This window comes from Lutra lutra, chromosome 8, assembly GCF_902655055.1.
Source record: "Lutra lutra chromosome 8, mLutLut1.2, whole genome shotgun sequence".
Taxonomy (NCBI): domain Eukaryota; kingdom Metazoa; phylum Chordata; class Mammalia; order Carnivora; family Mustelidae; genus Lutra; species Lutra lutra.
Genome location: NC_062285.1, coordinates 78,822,066 through 78,843,358, shown reverse-complemented (window position 1 = coordinate 78,843,358; position 21,293 = coordinate 78,822,066). Strand labels below are relative to the sequence as shown.

General features: G+C 40.4%; 1 protein-coding gene across 5 annotated transcripts in view; it reads right to left on the bottom strand.

Moving 5' to 3' along the window:
* FAR2 (fatty acyl-CoA reductase 2) overlaps nt 1-21,293 on the bottom strand; it is a 137,478-nt gene that overhangs the window by 27,325 nt on the left and 88,860 nt on the right. For all 5 annotated transcript variants that reach the window (XM_047740141.1, XM_047740139.1, XM_047740137.1 and 2 more), the window contains 2 exons: nt 18,855-19,083; nt 2,716-2,891 (listed from right to left, as the gene is read on the bottom strand). In XM_047740141.1, coding sequence (XP_047596097.1) covers nt 2,716-2,891; nt 18,855-19,043 — 365 coding nt within the window. In that variant the 5' untranslated portion in view covers nt 19,044-19,083. The remainder of the gene's footprint in view (nt 1-2,715; nt 2,892-18,854; nt 19,084-21,293) is intronic.

The window sequence follows — 21,293 nt, the reverse complement described above, 5'->3', positions numbered from 1 at the left end:
AAAAATCATTAAAAGAAGAATAAATGATTAAAATACATCCCTTTCCCTTTGCTAGCCTGTATCATGTTTAATGGTGAAAAGTTAGGAGCACTGCTTTTAAAGTCAGGGCCGAGGGGTTCCTGGGTGGCTCAGTCGATTAAGCATCTGCCTTCAACTCAAGTCATGATCTCGAGGTCCTGGGATCAAGCCCTGCGTTGGACTCCCCGCTAGGCAGAGAGCCTGCTTCTCCCTCTCCCTCTGCCTGCTGATCTGCCTACTTGTGCATTCTATCTCTCTCTGTCAAATAAATAAATAAAATCTTAAAAAAAAAAGTCAGGGCCAAGAAGAATGGCTGCAATTACTACTACTACTTAATATTGCTCTGAACTTCCACCTGGTAATTAGAGAGGAAAACATAAGGAATTAGCAGATGTAACAGTTGTAAAGGCAGTCACAAAAATCCCTATCAGATTACATAATTGTGTATCTGGGAAACAAACAAAAGAGCTAAAAAAAAAAAAACCAAAATGAAAAAACCTATCCTGGGACATGCAATGATTCATTCAGTAAAGTGTCCATTTATAAAAGTTATGTTAAAGGAAAAAACTGGAGAATACGGTGGAAGAAAGGCACATATTCAAAACTGAACATTTAAAAAATATATCCGGTTAAGAAAAAAGGTACAGACTATATACAAAAATAAAACTTCATTAAGGGTTATAGAAAAATTGAATAAACAATATATTGTTCTTAGATAGGAAGAGCCAATGTTTTAAATATGTGGTTTTTCTAAAGTAGTTGACATGTTCATATTCAGTAATCCTAATCAAATTCCCAACTTTTTAAGAAGCTGGAAAAATTATCTTAAGCAGATGAGAATAGTCAGGAAAATTCTATAAAAAGAGAATGATGTGTGTAACTTGCCTAATAAAGTAAAAAATTACTGTAATAAAATACTGTGGTGTTGGGAGAGAAAGCCTAAGTAATGGAACAAAAATAAAGAGTCCAACATTGGAAATTCAGTATATTATAAGAGCTTCATTAAATAAAGAGTAAAAACAAATCATTTAATAAATGCTTCTTAAGAAGTAGCCATCTGTTAGAAATTTTTCAAAAGCTACTCTATATTTACACCCACATTACTTTCCTTTTTATAGAATTTTCCTATTTCTCTTTATAGGCCAAAATAACTCTAAATGGGTCAGAGATGTAAAGGAGAAAATTAAGCAATAAAAATTGTAGAAGAAATTATGAATAATGCATAAATAATAAAAATAGTTGAGGACAAATGATAAAGTATTTTGAGCTTTGTAAAAGACCAAAAATCAATATGTTAACTATTCCAACAAGTCTTAAAATTGACAAGAAAAAAATGTTTCAGTAGAAAAATAGGCAAAGAACACGAATAGGCATTTCACAAAAGAATAAGATGCCAATACTATGCAGCCATCAAAAGAAATGAAATCTTGCCATTTGCGATGACGTGGATGGAACTAGAGGGTATCATGCTTAGCGAAATAAGTCAATCGGAGAAAGACAACTATCATATGATCTCCCTGATATGAGGAAGTTGAGAGGCAACGTAGGGGATTTGGGGGGTAGGAAAAGAATAAATGAAACAAGATGGGATGGGGAGGGAGACAAACCATAAGAGACTCTTAATCTCACAAAACAAACTGAGGGTTGCTGGGGGAGGGGGGTCGGGAGAGGGTGGTGGGGATATGGACATTGGGCAGGATGTGTGCTGTGGTGAGTGCTGTGAAGTGTGTAAACCTGGCGATTCACAGACCTGTACCCCTGGGTATACAGGTATACATATAAATACATTATATGTTTATTTAAAAAAAAAAAAGAATAAGATGCCAATCAGCATTTCCACGCCCTCAACTTTTCTCATTGTCAACAAAACCAAAATCAAAATACGGATTGGCATTTCCATTATATTGCCAACATTAAAAGTAAAGAACGATAACACAGTATGCCTGTGGATGTCAGAAATGAGCATTCATGTGCACTGGGACAGCGGAAATCAATACTGCCCATGTGGAAAGCAACGTAGTATTATATGTCAAAATGTAAACCATTTCTAACCTGGGCACATCTGGTACATCTCTAACAATTTTACTTCTGGACATTTACCCAAAGTAAAGCACACAATGGTATAAAAAAAATTGCAAGCACAGAGATGTTCACTGAAGCATTGTTTATAATACTGAAAAATTCGAACAGTCCAAAAATATCCACCAATATAGAATTGGTGGAGTATACTATAGACACATAAAGTGGAATGTCATACAGTCATTTGAAATTATAAAGAATATCTATTCACAATGAAAGATATCCAAAGATATAACCGAGCAAGTTGCTAAAAAATTATCAGTATGATGCCATTTTTTGGTGAAGTTGAACATAAGTCTATTTTATTATGGATGTGTAAAGAAAAGCTGGAATGGAAGCTCTCTATGATATTAAGTGGTAGTCTCCGGGTGGCGAGATTTTTGGAGTTTGACTCCTTTTAATTTTTTTTTCATAGAGAATATACCTTTAAAAAAATTTTTTTTAATTTAAATTCAATTTAGTTAACATGGAGCATCTTATTAGTTTCAGGGGTAGAATTTAGTGATTCATCGCTTGCGTACATCTTTTTTTGAACAGAAACCGCAAGGAAACTGACATGCATGTGTACATGCACACACGTGCACCTGTGTGCGCCATGAGCAGGAAGTGGGCATGTACCTCAGATGATCATCGAAACGCACGGTGGCCGCACAGTGGAAGATAATGTTTGTACAGGAGAGAAGCTCTTGCATGTCCTCCTTGCTGATAGCAAAGTCATTCTGATTGAGGTCCGCATAGATAGCTCTGATCTTCTCATGCACGTTTGGACAAACTTCTTTGACTTTTTGAAAGAGCTAAAACATAAATAGAAATCAATATGCAGACAGCGTCATCACCATCACATTGCTCTTTTGTTGACGTGTCACATCGCAATTCTCAAAAACTGGTTTTATCTGTAATACCACTCAAAGAAGGCATTTACTCAAGAGCCATTTGTTTCACCTCTTGCAATTTGGTCAGCTTGGTATAATTTCCACTCCTCTTAATTTGATACACATTCAAAAAAGTCAGTTCTAATAACCAGGAAGGAGTGTATTTTGAGCCTTTCCTGCAGGGTTGAAAGTATGACAGTGAGTCGTCCATACCCTGCCCCTCCTCTTTTCCCCATGTTTATACATGGAGATTGTTTCCATTTTTGGCTGGGAAACATGGCTTTCAGTGCAAAATTACCAGCCTTTGCAAATTACCAGCAAAATCACCAGCCTTTACAAGGGAGGTCTCATGGATACAAGTTTGAAACAACCTAGTTAACTGGCCCAGAGGAATAGTAGTAGGTCTTAGCCGCACAAACATAATTAGAAAATAACAAATTCAGTGAATCTGTAATGGGTAAAACAAATACAACTTTTATATAATCTCATTCCAATATCGATGGCAGTTATTGTCTAGTAAGAGAATTACATGAGCTCATGTGCGTTTTATGGGATATTAATTGATTTCTTAATATTCTAATTTCTTTATAAAGGAGAAGGAAAGAGCCCTGGCAGTTTTAGCTTTTATTACACTTGTTCAGATGGAACAGTCTCTACTTTCCCCTCCACACACAAGTGTGTGTGGAGGGGAAAGTAGATTCAACTGGTATCTTCCATTTTCTCAAAGAATGTAATTAAAAAAAAAATGTTCTTGGTTTCAACCTGTTGTGACAAAAGGAAATTCTACTGTAGTATTGGCATGGGCTAATAGCAGTGAGGAAAAATAAGGCTAAATGTTTAGGAAGGCTAGGAGCGGAGAAAATTAGTCTGTGGTTTTAATCATAGTAGAGTAGCCGAGGCTAGTCCCTTCACCCCTTCTGCCCCCGAAGACAGTTTGCATGTCTTCCTTTATCCTGAATAGCAGGCTTCTTCCCTCCACTGGAGATCTACCCTAGGCTCTTTTATTGGCTGATAAGAAATCGATCTAAGGTAGTAAGAGAAATCATGTCTCATCTGAATCGGGCAAGACCATGTTCAGAGGCCCTTGTGGGAATCCAGTGAAGATGATCAGAGAAGGAGGTCAAGTCCACATATTGACCTGGTGAGCTACTACACTTCTGCCTTTGAGCTACCATTTTTTTTTCTCTGCAGGAACAGCCTTGCAGTAGCGTGGAACTAGAGTTCTGAAAAGCGTTTGGAGGTTAGATCAACCCTCAAAGGTTTTGTGACATTTGGGACTGATGCGGTGGATCCAGTGTCTGAGGGACATTCTCAACAAAGGTCATTCTGGCTCTTCCAGAAAGATATTTAGCAGCTTTTGTAATCTGGATGAATCATGAGCAACCTAAATACTGGTTTTCACCATCAAAGCTTTTCCTTCTCATAGTCTATGTTAGTCATGTGACAAATTGGATCTTTTTTGGATAAATTTATCTAAAATTTGCACAATTTCCCCCGTTTTTAATAATTTGATTTGTAGAAGGTTCTGTTTTGAGTCTGCATGACAGATTTTATTCACAAGAAATTTATTTCGGGTTCTGTGGAGTCTTTGACTTTGACCTGTGATGATTTCTGGCTACATTAGAGTAGTAAGTGGAAAATGACTTCAGTGTCCATCCTTCCAGCAATGGAGTTCCTCCCACATGATGTAAGCTACCGTACAGATTTTCTTTTGCCTTTGGTTTTTACAACTTTAAAAGGCAGAGAATCCCATTACACCATATTTTTTTTTTTTTAAGATTTTATTTATTTATTTGACAGAGAGATCACAAGCAGGCAGAGAGGCAGGCAGAGAGAGAGGAGGAAGCAGGCTCCCTGCTGAGCAGAGAGCCCGATGCGGGGCTCGATCCCAGGACTCTGAGATCATGACCTGAGCCGAAGGCAGCGGCTTAACCCACTGAGCCACCCAGGCGCCCCCCCATTACACCATATTATACTTCCAGCCCACCTATGCAAATGTGATCAATGGAGATAATTACCAATTCAGGAAATAGTGTTCTGAGCTATATTCTATTTATTGATTATATTTTCCAATGACAGGGCATAGCCGAGTGCACATGGTATAATTCTTTTTAAAGTTTAAGTTTTCTAATCCAGATGGGATTTATTATGGTCAACTGAAATAAATTGGAGAATTGGTTGCAGCAATTCAAACCACAGGGCTAAGTGAGGGTCACATTTTACTATGCTATCTATGCCCACTAATATGACTTGCCTCATGGGGCATCTCACCGTTTTGCTCCAGCCTCTAACAAAATAATACCTCTTAAATGTTGCCACATCCTAAATAGACCACTGAGATTATAGCCAACCATCATCCAATAGGTCAGTGCTTTTCAAAGTGTTACCCACCAAGTGAATTGGATCGGAATCACTAAGATGCACATTAAAAGTGTGTATTTCCAGCCCTTGGCCCCACCCACTAAAGAAGAAATGACTGGGGAACACCCAGGAGTTTGCATTTCACATGAGGTTCCCTGGTTGTTTTTAACTGGTCCCAAGATAAGAACTTCTCCAGCTGGAGTGTTAAGGTGGATTAATTGTTCATGAACAATAGTGTTTGGCTCATTTCTCTTTACAGGACATCAGTGGTTTTCAAACTGTGTAGGCGTAAGAAAGATCTAGGAACCAATTAAAGATGACTTCCTTACTCTATCCTCCGCGACCTTGACTCAGTAGGTTTGGCAAGTAACCCCGGCACTTGTACGTCTTAACCAGCTCAACGGATAGGTTTGCCAGTCCGGGTACCATACTTGGTGAAAGAAATATAATTTAAAAAAACTTGGTGAAACATTAATTTGGAAAATTAATGTTCATTTTTAAAGTCAGGGCTTAAATGTCCCCCTCTGGTTGGTAAACTCCTTGGTTCTTGTTTACCATTTTATGCTGGACAGCACCCAGTTCATTGAAAAGACTCAAATGTTGCTTGTTACACTGAAATTAATTACTGTAAGAACAGTGATAGAACCAGGAGTTGGGAGCTTGATTCCTGAAATTGTTTCCTGGCTCTTTTGTGTTGGTGGGATAAAAGACAGCAGATAACTACCACAGTTAGAAGAAACAAAGTGTCCCCTTGGGTCTCTGCATGATTGCAAATGGAAGCCAAAAAGGCTCAGAGCAGAACCTTTGCTTTTGTAATAATGACACAACCAAAGGACAGAAGAAATGCTGCAAATGAGTCCTCCGTGGACACCAGCTCTCAGAAAAGTCCCTTTGCTGATGTGAGACATTCATTAAGGGTAAGAAGAAAACAGATGGAACAGACATGAGTGAAGAAAAAATATATAATTTCAAAAATGTCATTGAAGGCCTACCAATAAAGAACTTGATATAGTTATTTTAGATTCTAAGAGTTCATCATATTCCTTTTCATATAGTCTTTATGTAACGGCATCGGACTGAGAAGGTCAAGAGTACAGTAGCTACTGCCATCAATGAAGACCCAAGGAGGGACTGCTGTGTTCCCATTTCCTGAAACCCTGTTCTTGACAGAGGCAGGATGCTTATCTGTGGTCACTGAAAGATCACAGCTAAGAGGCTCTCTAAACATTTCAAACTTGGGGTGCCTGGGTGGCTCAGTCAGTTAAGCGCCCGACTCTTGATTTCAGCTCAGGTCATGATGTTAGGGTGGTGAGATTGAGCCCTTGAGCCCTGTTTAAGGTTCTCTCTCTCCCTCTCCCTATGCCCCTCCTCCTCCTCACTTTCTCTGTCTCTCTCAAGTAAGTAAATAAATTAAAAAAAAAATATTTCAAACTGGTAACAATACTATACATTTCTCTTGCGAAGTCTAGGACTGGTCTATTGATTTGACATTACACAGCAAGGATTTCTCTCTCGTAATTTGTTTTAAACACAAGAGATCACTCCATATATGGTAATAGTTAATGATAGCCCAGACACAGGAGAGAAACTTTACATATCCTAAGTGAGAAAATTCAGCAGAAAGAAGACCAGGAAGAGAAATTTTCTGGATTCAATAAACTCCTTGGGTATGACTTTTGTAGCCAGACACTATGATTGCGGTTTTATTAGAAGCAGGAATTGGGCAAGGGGTTGGGGGTGTGACATTTATATTATGCTTTTGAAACAACGTAGAGGTCCTGAACTTGGATTTCTACAATTAACTTGTTATCCACATGACCTCACTTTGTTTTTTTGTTTTTTTTTTTAAAGATTTTGTTCTTATTTGAGAGAGAGAGCATGCCCACGTGAGCATGAGCAGGGCGAGGGGCAGAGAGAGAGGGAGAAACTGACTCTGCCAAGCAGGGAGCTTGGCACAGGACCCTGGGGTCATAACCTGAGCTGAAGGCAGACACTTAGCAGACCAAGCCACCCACATGACCTCACTTTGGAAATACCCACAGAAGGTTCAGCCCCCACAGACAGACCAGTGAAAGTTGTTGTTTTGTTTTAATTTACTTGGGAGAGAGAGCAAACCCAGGACCCCGGGTTCATGACCTGAGCCAAAGGCAGACACTTAACAGACTGAGCCACCCAGGTGCTCCAAAGTCATTGTATATTTAATAATCTTGAGAGTCTTTGATCTTTAATATATTGAGTTCCTCTCTTTAAATATAACTACATTCTCTAGTTCCAGTAGCCCATCAAAGTTTGCCTCATATTTTTAATTGGGAAACAGAAGGTAAGTTCTCTTAAGCTAAAGGGCGATCTCTGTGGAGTACCAGGTGTCCTACAGCAGAACAGAACCTGTAACATTTGTCGGAGAAATTCGGGAGTGCCGAGTGAAAGCAAATGAACAGATTCTGCAAGGAATTAGCAAGGTAGATGCATAATCTAAGTTGAGAACCATTATATATCAAGTCAGTGCAAGTAAATTAAGGCAGAAACTATCATATCCAATATAAAGATTCATGAAAATTTACAAAATGTTAAGGTTTTCTCATTCCCTAGTAACTCTCATAAGCTAGAAAGGATTAACCTAGTTTTTATTACTTCAGAGAGGACCATTTCTATAGGACCATAAAGCAGTTGGGGTAGAAGTGTGATTATCGAACTTTGGCATGTAGAAGGGTAAACTAGAAAGTTATTAAAAACAAACAAACAAACAAACAAACAAACAAACAAAAACCCAGATGTCCTGACCCTGTGGAAGGTTCTGAGTGGAAGCTTGGGCATCTGTACCTAGAACAAGCTCTCCAGTGAGCCTGATACACACTATGTGAGAGCCACTGAGAAAGATCTCAGGCTCTTTGGAGTCAGGGAGGCCCAGGTTTGAATCCCGATTCTGCTGTTTATTAGCTGTGTGACTGGGGCAAGTTACTCACCTCTAGGGACTTTGGTATTTTCATTTGCATATTTATCTAAAACGCTAATCGCTAAACTATCTTATTCTGTGTTCTCTGAGAACTCATGTTTCAGCACATAATCTGCTATTCCTAAAAACAATTTTGCATTAAAAAGTCTTAGAACACTTTGCATAAAAATCTGTAACAATCACTACACGGTGCTCAGCTCACTGTCTTGCTGTTTTGTGCCCCCAACGTCATTTTCACGGAGTTCTTAGAAACTAAGCTCCTGGGGCCCAAAAGGAGCGAGGGTGGCCAGGAAGATGGAAACCAATCTGGAGATGACTCCCAACTCTCTAGCAGAATTGATGGCATCCCTGCATTATCCACGGGAAAGGATGGGAAAGGCCATGGTCCTAGCCCAGAAGCGGCCATCATCTTCCCTTTCTAAGGAGGTGGTCATTTTCACTGGCAAACATACCACCTGGCGAGCAGGGCACAAGAATCAGAGCTTACAGGACGTGGTTTCTCAGGGGAGGCCATGCAAGGTGGTGGGGACAGCGTGAGCTTTAGAGGTAAGAGAAGTACCTGTAAATTCCTTGTCACTTCCTCGGCATTTCCTTGGAGAGGCAACAACTTTCCTGGATGAGTTTCTCCTCTGTGAGGTAGCAAGCGTGCATAGCACAGAGTTTTGTGAGGGTGAATAGACTAATGAAAGTCAGATGCCTAGCAGAGTGCCTGCTGCTTAGTATGTTGTAGAGCACAGGAAAACTCGGTATACACAGCAGTGCTCAGTTTGCAAAAGCTGCTCAGACAGCTGTGTGTTCGTGTGTGTGTGTGTGTGTGTGTGTGTGCGCGCGCGCGCATTTGTTGGGTCATCGGGGTTTCTGATGATACCACGTGATGCAGCTATCTCTGCAAATTGTCTTTCAGAGTCAGGCTGAATCCTGTGGTGCGGTGACTTTTTGAGTGAAAGGAGTGTAGGCAATTTGAAGCTTTTAAGAAAAAGACTTGATGTGACTGGAAGAAATTGAAAAGGAAGGCAAGAAGCCGGGTGTGTGAAATCATGCCATTGATCGAATTACCTAGTAAATTGTATTGTAAAAGAAAATAAGAGATTGAGAAATAAATTGCTTCTATTTCTGGGATTGTTATTATATCCCCAGGACTAAATCAATTTCTGTCTTTTCCTTTCTTTCTTTCTTTCTCTTTCTTTCTTTCTTTTTTCTTTTAAGAGAAAGAAAATGGCCCACAGTGGGGAGGCTTAACAGGCTTCAACTAATCTGAGTTGAAAACCTGTCAAACTGAAGGCCAGCTACACTCGCTTAAAAGTGTGTTTGTTAATCATGGGGAAATGTAAATTCCGGCAAGATGATATCTTCCTAGTTGTCCTGAGTTCATAGAAGCCTCTTGTTTTTTGTGGCCTAGCTTCTTAGGAAAAATTAAAAAATAGTAATGGAGCAAAACTGGCTTTGGGAATTTAAAATACAAACTTCTGTTTCTAATTGCCTTTGCCTTCTGTACAGACTTAACAGAATCATCAACATCAATCAGAATTTCATTTTGGAAGTTGGTTGGTAATAAGCAGCTCTTTTACACCGTAGCCTTGAACCAAACAGGGAAATGCTTTTCTCCTTATGAAAAACTCTTTGAAAATTAACCAGGAACTTGTACGGAAAATGAAATGAACATTTCTGTTGGATGCTTCTTAGTACTCAACAACGTCAGACTGCTGACCTTCCCTTTGCAGGTGTTATTTGGTTCAAAGTTCATCTAAGTGCCTTAATTTTCTTCTCAGGGATTAATTTATCTAATGTCTTCTAGAAATTACTACACAGAGACAGCCTTGAGAAAGGAGTCAATAAAGTATTTCATAAAATGTTACTATCTTCTGTTGTCTTAAACCTGATTACTTCTGTGAACTGATAGCCCAGTGTGTGACCCGGCATGATTCATTAACCACCGCTCTCCAGGATATTTCAAAGTTGATTTATCTCCTGGACAAATGAGAGTTTGAGTAATTCGCATTTTTCCAGAAAAGTTAACTTGAAGTATCCAGCACAACCTGCCAAGCTCTGTCTTTGTTTATAAATCCATTTCCTGGTGACATCATACAAGATACTCCCACCCTGGAAACCTTGAATTTTGCCTGGTCTTCTCAGATGATTAATTCTAAATCCAGCCTAATCTCACTGTAACGCTTCCCTTATTTGATTACTATAGTTCAGTAGAAGCCACCCAACCTTTTTCAGGATTCTCTCAATAAAACATTTTTTAGATACTGATTTCTCAATTACTCTTATTAACAACCTCACTCTTCATATAATTTCAAGGACCTGGTGTTTTCTTTTTCAAATATGGATACTGTCTCCTTGATGTTTTCTTAAACAGTTGTTAAAAATAGATGACGACCAATTTAACATACTAAATGGGTATAAATGGGACATGGTTGTTGGAAAAAGAAACACAGCTTTAAGACACTAAAGAACCTCTCAACATTTCTTTGAACTTGACAGCTGAATGATTTATTGGCAACTCATTATCTGTTGTCGTGGGGAACAGCCATATCTTGTTAAGCAAGGCCATATGCAATATAGCAAAATAGATAAAGCATCGGTCACTTTCTCTAAAATTTTCTTGCTACAATGAAAAGCTGGTTGATGCATAATGAAATGAACACATTCTTCATAAGTAAGAGATTATGCAGCCAGCTCAGGGGCCCCAGGGACCCACAAGTTGAATAGCATGGACCTGGCATGAGCATGTTGACATTTTGGCACATGAAATCTTATTTTCCTTGAAGTTTCTCAGATTTTAGGAAAGATACTAGAAGATTAAGAATCATGTTGAATACCTGGAATCATATTTCTAATAAAAATAGAGCTAAATTATTTGATTTTGATAATCAGTTTCAAAACTCAAAATCAACTGGACTTATATCTGAGGACATAGTTTTGGAAATTCATGATTGCTTTGCTGCCTTATTTATTTACTTTAGAAAAAGTGGGTTTTTCTTCCCTCACTCTACTCATGAAACGTTCATTGTCACTATATTTTCAAAACTTTGGAAAAGATTAAGATTACTGCTCTTGGGGCGCCTGGGTGGCTCAGTGGGTTAAGCCTCTGCCTTCCGCTCAGGTCATGATCTCAGGGTCCTGGGATCGAGCCCCGCATTGGGCTCTCTGCTCAGCAGGGAGCCTGCTTCCCTTCCCCTCTCTCTTTGCCTGCCTCTCTGCCTACTGGTGATCTCTGTCTGTCAAATAACTAAATAAAATCTTTAAGAAAAAAAAAAAAGAAGAAGATTACTGCTCTTATTTTTTCACTACAAAAGAGGGCACCTTTTTTCTCACCATAAAAATAAACATTATAATTATAATTTGAAAACTTGGAAGTGCCAAAAAAAAAAAAATCAATAAAATTAATTCAAGATCCTAGCAGCATTTAAAGACATTAGTTGAGATTATACTGAATGTGGTTTTGTATTTTTTTTGCACTGAATATAAGTATTTTCTCATGTCATTTAATAGTTTATAAAATATGAGCTTTAATGTCCTTATACTAGTTTAACACATGTATTATCGCTTATTTTAATCTCTCCTATATTATACAATATTCAGATTGGTTCCAGGTTTTGCTACCATAAATACTACTACAATAAGGTATCTGTACAATATTCGTGTGTCTCTGGTTGTTTTCTTACAGTGCTTGCTTAATTATCTTTGTGAGGAAGTCCTCAAGAATCTGTCATTAATTCAGATATCTTTCCCTCTATTGATAAGTTCCTTTAAGGCCCTGAAAATACTTAGGAAACTTACTTATATATGAGAAAACTGATCTGTTCTGATTCTCAAGCCCCAGTTCCCTGTGGCCCAATGATTTAAAAGAACCTTTTTTTCCAAAGCATCTCCCACTTAATTGTCTCCCTCTGAAAGCACGGAAACAGGAAGCCCGGGAGTGAGAGGGGGTAGCTGTCCATACCGTGAAAGGAAAGGAATGAATCAGATGCTTAAATTTTGATAGATACAACAGATGTTCTCTTGACCATATTTCCTGGGCACTTAGTGGGAATCAAGGCAAACTGATAACATTTTACTTTATCATGTTTTAAAGAAATACTTCTAAGCCTCACACACCTGCTATGATTAAGCTACCTTTAAGAACACTGAATTACTTTAAAATGGGTTAGAAGTCACACATTACTATGTGTGACTGAAGAGAAATATTGCTTAAAGGTGACACTGGGCCCTACTTAGGAATAAGGTATGGCTGCATGTCAGTCACTTTGCCTACATCAAAATAAAGTTAAATGACAAAATCTAAACTGGGTCTTGATTCGTTGATATTTAATAAATATCTGCAGAATTAGAGGCTTACTGGAAGTAATACTAACCCAGACAGAAAGTAACACTAATCCAGACAGAAAATAATACTAATCCTGACAGTAACACTAACCCAGACAGGAAACCAGAAGCGAGAGTGGCCAGATAATGGAAGTAAGGCTTGGCCTGGGCCCAGATAAGGTCACTGGAAAACTGGAACTCACTAAACTTCTTCATTCAACAAATTTGGTTCATGACCGGTGGTTTGATTGAGTGGACAGTGGTAACACATGTCCAAATTTGGTGGAGTGGACAGTGGTAACACATGAGAGTAATGACAATGGAAAGGTCTTAGATTTAAAAGTGAAAGGGAAAACACTGGGGTACTAAATGTATTATTGGTTTTGGCCAACCGAATACACTTGAGAAAATGGTGTATTATCTGCCAAACCTAAGACTCTCTTACTCTCACTGGATCTGACATTAGGGGAGCATAAACGCAGACAGAATTACTAGGAAATCAAAGTTTTATGGGTGTATTCTCTGAAGTAGAACCCTGTCTTGGAAAGTCGATTGTGGCAGCCCACATATTTGGAATAATCGACTTGTAACTTTCTCCCCAAATTCTAACTGAATAGAGGAACATTAGAATTCATATGGAATTGTCTCACATTTTAAAAAAAGAGGTTACAGGGGTGCCTGGGTAGCTCAGTGGGTTAAAGCCTCTGCCTTCGGTTTGGGTCATGATCCCAGGGTCCTGAGATTGAGCCCTGTATCGGGCTCTCTGCTCAGCGGGGAGCCTGCTTCCTCCTCTCTCTTTGCCTGCCTGTCTGCCTACTTCTGATTTCTGTCTGTCAAATAAATAAAAAAATAAATCTAAAAAAAAAAAGAGGTTACAAAAATGTTAAACTACATTATTTTGCTTTTAGGTAGAAGCCCAAGATCTGTCCATTCTTTGTGCCTCTATCCAACGACATAAGTCAAACATTTATGAAAGAATAATGAATGCCTTTGCTACAAAATCAGAAATAGCTAGAAATATAAGACATTTCCATATTTTAATCTCTTGAGCATTTCGATGCTGTAGTAATTATTTCCTATTAAAACTGCGAATCTCGGGGTGCCTGGGTGGCTCAGTGGGTTAAAGCCTCTGCCTTCGGCTCAGATCATGATCCCATGGTCCTGGGATCAAGCCCCACATCGGGCTCTCTGCTCAGCGGGGAGCCTGCTTCCTCCTCTCTCTCTCTCTGCCTGCTTCTCTGCCTACTTGTGATCTCTGTCAGATAAATAAATATTTAAAAAAATTAAAAACAAAAAACAAAAAACTGCAAATCTCCAATAGTTTCACTATAAACAGTAAAATCTTCTTTAGGGAGAGGACAGACTTTTAATTAAAGAAAGAAAAATACTTTTATTCTGAAGGTGAATTTAGGAGACTGTGTGAAGAAAGGCTTAGCAGAGGGTGGGTATGTGAGCCTGAGCATTTACAGAAGGCTCCCTGTATGCTGGACCCCAAACTGTTGGGAGTATCTTGAAAGATATAAAGAAAAGGTTTAAAAATGGCACCAGGAAGGTACCTATGGGGAAAGAAATGGAGAGTCCTAAGCATTCAGGGATTTGCCAAAAGGCTGCTGGTTGGTTTTTGTTGGTTTTGAGTTACAATCAAGCTCTATTTTAGTTATCTCTGCATTGGAGATGACCAATCAATGGCTATTTGGGATTAGTCAAAGTAAAACACTGATTACTTTGTGTTTTACATTAACAAAACCCATAAAGAAATACTATTTTGCTTTTTTAACCCAAATGTGAGCTTTGGTCTCTCTGTACCTTAATTGAGTTACGACTGATTATTATACTCCCAATGCAAGATCCTTCCCAAGATCATTCAGAATTCCCCAGTAGCTAATTTTTCAAGGTTGCCTCTGTTGTTTTTTCTCTAGCTCAGTGATGTATTAAGATTATTTTACAAACAGATATTTTGTCCACCATGTTTAGGTATTCAATATCAGGAGACATTTTTCTGATCCTCTATTCCAAGAGTTGGCAGGCAGATTTCTTCCTAACATCTATTCTTTTGTGTCTTGATAAGTCATTCAGATGTTCTCCCTTCTCCATGTAGTCTCTGTGCCGCAGGAGAAGATGGTCTTACCCCAGCCCCAGGGAAAGACTTATTGATCTAAGTGTCTGTTATCCTCTGTCCAACAGTTAGCTTAGATCTGGAGTTTCTGACTAATTCAGTAGATGGCATACCTTATGCCACAGGGGTTGGTCCAGAAATGGACATGTAACCTAACCCAGGCTGATGACATCTAAGGGGAAATTTGTTGAGGGTTTCCAAAAAAGAGGTTTCATCCATTCTCAGAGAGAGCTTCAGGGAGTCAGCCTCTATTTATCCAGTGGCTGCAATAATGTTATCAAAACAAAACAAAACAAAAAGCCAACCATCTTATCGTAACTGGGAGGAAGCCAGAACAAAATGACAGAGCCAAGGATTCATGGACCAGTGCAGCCACCACTCCGGGGCAACAGCTCATCACCACGCTCTTGGAGTTTTCCACTGTGCAATCAGCATGTTATCCTTTGTCTTACAAGTCAGTTTCAATCGAGTTTTGTTTTGTTTTGTTTTGTTTTGTTTTGTTTTTCCCAAAGGAAAGTTACCTAACTAACACAATTGTCTGTAGTCTTCCGGGATCTGGTCTCAGGATCCCTTTCTAGTTCTTAAAAACTCAATTGTTTGGGGCTAAGGAAGTCACCCAGAGGTTCGCAAATACACCAAACCTGTCACCTGTTTGCAAGTGTGGTTTCTTTCTGCTCAGACTGCTCTTTGGTCTCCTCTCCCAGGAGAACTCGTGCTGCACTTCAAGCCTGTTTTATGGGACTATCTCTGTCACTTTTTTTTTTTTTTTAATCTCATTTTTATCTTCGTATCCTCAGTGCCCAGCATACATTTGACACCCAAGTAAGCACTTCAGTAAGTGTGGGATTGGTAGAAATGATGGGCTGAAAGGAAATCTGGAGCACGGTATGCTCTTCCTACACAGCACCCTCGATCATCTAGATGGATGATGTCTGAAACCCTCCGCGATGACAGGAGTGCTCTGTACCTGCCCTGTGCACTGAGGCAGCCAGCAGCATGTGGGGGCCACTGAGCCCGGGAATACGGCTGGTGTGCCTGAAAAACTGCATTTTCAAGTTCATTATTATCTTTCGCTGCATTTAAATAACCACATGCTCTAAGGAAGAAAAGTAAGATAATCTGGAAAGTTTTCTGTTTGTTTTGTTTACCATTCCAAAGTCCTCCGTTCACATGGTTTCAAAACATAATCTGAAGGTCTGTCTGTATTTTGAATATTTAGGTTCACGAGGATTTTGAGCAGTAATACCTTGTGTATCACAGAGAGTCAGAAACTAAGGACTGCGCTACCCTGATCTCCAACCAGCTTCATGGGCAGCGATCAGCACCGTGTCTCCACGGTCCCAGGCCAGCATTCATGATTTGTGTAGTGGAAGATTTTCAGTTTTGGAGGACCCCGAAATAAGGCACATCCTTTTTTTCTTCCCATGGAATATCTTTTTGTAGATATCAAGTTCCATATTGTGCCAAGATAGTGGGTATTTGTCTAACCAAAGACTAGATAGGCTCTAGACAGAATCTGCTTTTTTTTTTTTTAGCAATAAACCTTTCTGTTACAAATGACAACACGGAATGGAGGTTGATGTTGCCTTAAAAAGTCATTAGACATAGTGTGCAACCTTCTCAAAATTCTTCAGGTGTCCAAGGCACTCAAGGAATAAAAGTACTAGAAAAAAGGGCAAAAAAAGAACTCACAAAAGGGCCACGCAGACATGGTGTTTAACCACAGATATTAAGTTTTTCAGCCATATAAGGCACAACAGATTTCCTTCCTCCCATAATTCTTTCAGGGAAAATTTACAGAGAAAAGAAATCTATAGAATAAACTCTGATTAGCCTAACAGTAAAATGTGAGGCTACAGGAGATCACGGTTAAAGCCAGACCACACCTAATGACATCAGATTTGGATGTGAATCCAGAAAGACTTGAGTGGATGGAAAGAGAGAAAGAGAGGTGGATAGACAAGACAGACACTCCTGAGTGAGCAAGGTAGTAGGACCCCATTTTATAAGTAATGAAACTAAGCCTCAGTAAAGTATGTGTCTTGCCCCCGGTCCCACAGCTAATAACGGGTCCGGCTGAGATTCAAACCCAGATCAGTCTGCCTTGAAGCCCACACTCTGTAGGGACCATCCGATAATGACCGTTCCCGGAGGAGACGGATACTGCTGGTCTGGAGACTGCAGATTGAGAACCACTATTTACAAAGGTCAACAGCAAGAGTGGAAACAGGTGTAGAGATTTCCCAAGCCAGCCTTACGGAGAAGTTATAATAGTTAAAACTTCCAAAACAAAAGCAATGTTGCTATGTCATTGAAAAGAACAGTAGGTAAAGCTTGTGCTGACCACAAGACTCCCTGCCACAATTTTATCTAGAAATCTATAAGCTGTCTACAAAGCTAAACACATCTGCTGTGTGATAAAAACAAAATCTGTTAGCGATACGCAACTGAGTGAAGCTGTCCGAAGAGGGATCTGAGAGTTTATTCTAGATTTCGGCTTGGTGCCACTTAGCCTTTTGGTCTTATTAAGAGCTACTAGTTACCATGTGGGGTTACCCTGCTAGCATAGGGTAGAAGCAAGTGTACTGGTTCAGGGGCCAATCTAAAGTCTGCCACTCTCATTTACGAGCCTGGGTGACCTCTAGAAGTTAACACTTCAGGTCTTGCTCTTTCCATCTATAAGATGAAAACTGAAGATACGAATCATTCTTTCTTCACAAGGCTGTTGCAAAAGTCAACGAGGTAAGGCACAAAAAAGCCTCTGAATAGGGTCTGCTTGTCCTGAGCACTCCGCAGCACTCAGCTACTGTTATTTTCCCACTGCGGTGTCAGGCCACGTGACACAGGACAAGCTTTCCCGATTCTCTTGCTTATCGCTTGTACCCAAATTGCATCCAGGTGCCTGCAGGTAGATGTGGTCAGTGGGGCTGCTGGGTGTCCATAGTGTGCTGGGCTAGCGGATACAGCTCTGTTAGATGGGAGCCTTCCTACACACGGGAAAGGAGACTTTGTAAAAAAACAAAATCAAAAACAACCAACCAAAGAAACCTTATTTAAATTTTCCTTTTGTCAACCCTAAATGCCCAAGTATATTCCATACAGAACTCTAAACCAGACATGTGTCTTTTTTTATTCAGCTCCCGTGGCAACCCTGGGAGGTCTCTGTGGTTGTTCCTATGTCAAACACTGCAAACTGGAACATATAAGGTAAAGTGGCAGTGAATTGAGATGCCAGAATTTGAGCTCAGACATGCTTGAGACCAAAGCCAATACTACCTTCAAATTTGTAAAACATGGGAGGATATGCATAATCCTTTTTTAAAGAGTGAGAGGGTTTGATACCCAAATGGTCATTTATACATATATTTCATTTTACATGTCTTCCCCTTAAAGGAACCTATAGCAACAGAAATACCAAGCTCCCCAGATCAAGTGTAGAACACCTAAACCTTGTGGAGTTTGGGCAACAGGAAGTATTATCACACGGCTACTTACTAATTGTATCTTGTATACTAATTGTATCAGATAGAAAAGAACAGAATATCCAAAAATGGGGGGTGGTGCTGGAACTACCATGAATTTGGAAGAAAGGTTGGGGCACCTGTGTGGCTCAGTCAGTCAGGTGTCTGCCTTTGGCTCAAGTCATTGTCCCCGTGTCCTGGGACCAAGCCCTGCACTGTGCTCTTTGCTTAGCGGGGAGTCTGCCTCTCCCTCTCCCTCTGCCCCTGCTTGGGCGAGCATCCTCTCTCAAAGAAAGAAGTAAATCTTTTAAAAGAGAAGAAGAGGAAGAAGAAGGAGAAGGAGAAGAAGGAAGAGGAGGAGGAGAAAGGTTGGAAAGGGTTCCGTTGAACGGTGATGGATCTTGAGCCTGAAGAGTCCACTCTGGGGGTTTTAGCATTTTGATTCTTCCTCAGTAACTTCCAGAACACAGAGTATCTGCTCACCTGCCCTGGACAGGGCCTAGGCACTCCTCCTTCTTTTACAGGACAAAAATCACAGATTGCTATGAGCTGTGGGTTGCCATCTTGTCCTGTCTCCTCTCCTCTACCTGCCCGGGCATCCTGACCCCCACCTGCAGGTCTGTGGCAGTCAGGAAACATTATAGTGAGTCATTCTGTCCCAAGGCTCTTCCCCTATGGCATACCTGACTATTTAGGATCTGGAAAACCCTCTGCTGCGTTGTCTGGCCAGCCTTGGGTCTCACAAGGATGTAAATGACTTTCAGGTCGGGACTGGTGCGAAATAGCTTCTCCATCAACACTTTGCCCATGAAGCCTGTGGCCCCAGTAATGAGAATGGACTTGCCACTATAGAAAGCTGCAATCATGGACATGATTCTTCTCTTGGTCTTTTATAGCTCTGGAAAGAGGTTCCTGAAAAGGAAGAGGAATAACAAAACATTACATTCTCAGAAGTTCTAAAATGCAGTCAATTTTAAAATGTTTCTGGCACTTCCAGGAGTTCTGGATGCAGAAAAAGGTCAGAGTGAGAGCATCATACTTTACTGACAACACGATTCATTTCAATCAATATTTACTGAGCCCGCTTTTCATGCCAGATTTTATGCCAGGAATTGCAGGCGAAAAAAAAAAAAGAAAAAGAAAAAGAAAGAAAAAGAAAAAAAAAAAAAGACATGGTTCCTGCTCTCAAGAGATTGCTCATAGACTAACAGAGGAGATAGACGTCTAAATAGATCACCGAATATAATACGTGAGTGCTAAAACAAAGGGATTGCAGACGCAGGGTGGACAGCAGGATTTAGAAATTTCAGAAAGGGGGGCGCCTGGGTGGCTCAGTGGGTTAAAGCCTCTGCCTTCGGCTCAGGTCATGATCCCAGGGTCCTGGGATGGAGCCCCGCATCGGGCTCTCTCCTCAGCGGGAAGCCTGCTTCTCCCTCTCTCTCTCTGCCTGCCTCTCTGCCTACTTGTGATTTCTGTCTGTCAAATAAATAAATAAAATCTTTAAAAAAAAAAAAAAAATTTCAGAAAGGGCCACCCGTCTGCCCGGATGGGTGAAGGTGAGGTAAACTGTGAAGGGAGGGCAGGGGCGGTGGGGGAAGGTGTTTCCAGCCCAGAGAGCAAGAGCAAAGGTGCAAGGTGTGGCAGGTCATGTTGCCTGGAGGAAACAGAAGGTCGTCAGTGAGATGGGAACATCAGTGATAAGGCTAGGAGTGGCCCCATAACCCGAGAAAACAAAGTTTAGAACAGCCATCACATTCTTTTTCAATTATGATATAATTAGTACTTCAGTTGCAGTTTCCTTTAGAAAAAATATTGGAGCAAATAACTTCTGGTTTCACTTGAATTCACAGGCCCTGGCCTACCCAGCCATTTCCAAGTAAATACATTTTTCTCTTCCTTGGGCTGAAAAGGGGTCTAGGGCCACCCTTTCCCCATGTGTTCCTCTCAGGGCTGAAACACTGCAAAAGACAAAGGAAAGAGAAAGTTGAACAAGCGAGGCCAGGACCGGAGGCTTTGTTAAGCTCCAAAATACCACCAGGTGACTGTAGGGGCTCCATCCATTTAAGGCCGTTGCCAGGAGCAGAGAGAAAGAGCAGATCTGGGAGTGGGAAGCCAGGTGCGGCCTTTAGGTCCTGGGCCTCCCAGAAAAGTCACCACGTGCTATTGACATGTCACGTTAAATATCTGTCTCTAAGCTTGGGTTCAGAAGGGTCCATGGGAAGCAGCGGTGGAGAGCTTTGAATGAAACAGTGCAGTGGGCTGGGTGCAGACTTCCTTTCTGTCATAATAGGTCCCATGAGACTGCTGGATGGCAGTGGGTAGATTGTGCAGAACACAACTCCAGGGACCGGCCCTGACATCAGAGCACACGAAGAAGAAGAAAAAAAACTATGAGAGTTAGCACCCTGCCTGGTCACCTCCAGTGAAGGTTCCCCTGCCAGTAACTCCTTAGAACTCCTTATCTCCTCAACAGTCATAATTTACAGATCGTAATAATAGTCATAATTTAGACTGTAAGGATCTTGAGGCTGGTCTTGGGCAGAACTCTTTGCCTTTGAAGGATTCATTCACCCATGAACTTACTCAACAAATAATTTTGAGACCCTGCCCTGACGGACTGTGCTGAGTTCTGAAGATAAGCAGACAAATGAGGCAAACAGATCTTTGTGCTCCTCTGGCAGAAGAGGCCGGCAATACAAAGGTTGGTAAATACGTAAACGAGATGACAGACTGTACAGATGCAAATAAAATAAGGATCAATGACAGAAATCACATCCAATCATCAACCCTATTCAGTTTAGGAAATCTGGATTTCAAATCATGTTCGTTATATCCACTGAGTTACTATTTAAACCCTTTTATTGGGGCGGTTGTGTGGTTAGGTCGATTTAACATCTGACTCTTGTTTCAGCTCAGGTCATGATCTCAGGGTTGTGAGATGGAGCCCCATGTTGGGCCCCAGGCTCAGTGGAGAGACTGCTCGAAGAGTCTCTCCCTCCACCCCTCCCCCCACTTATGTGCTCTCTCTCTCACTCTAAAGTAAATAAATCTTAAAAAAAAAAAAACCTTTATTGAAGGTTGATGTGAAAAATATTACTTTGAAGAACACTTTTGGATCTTGT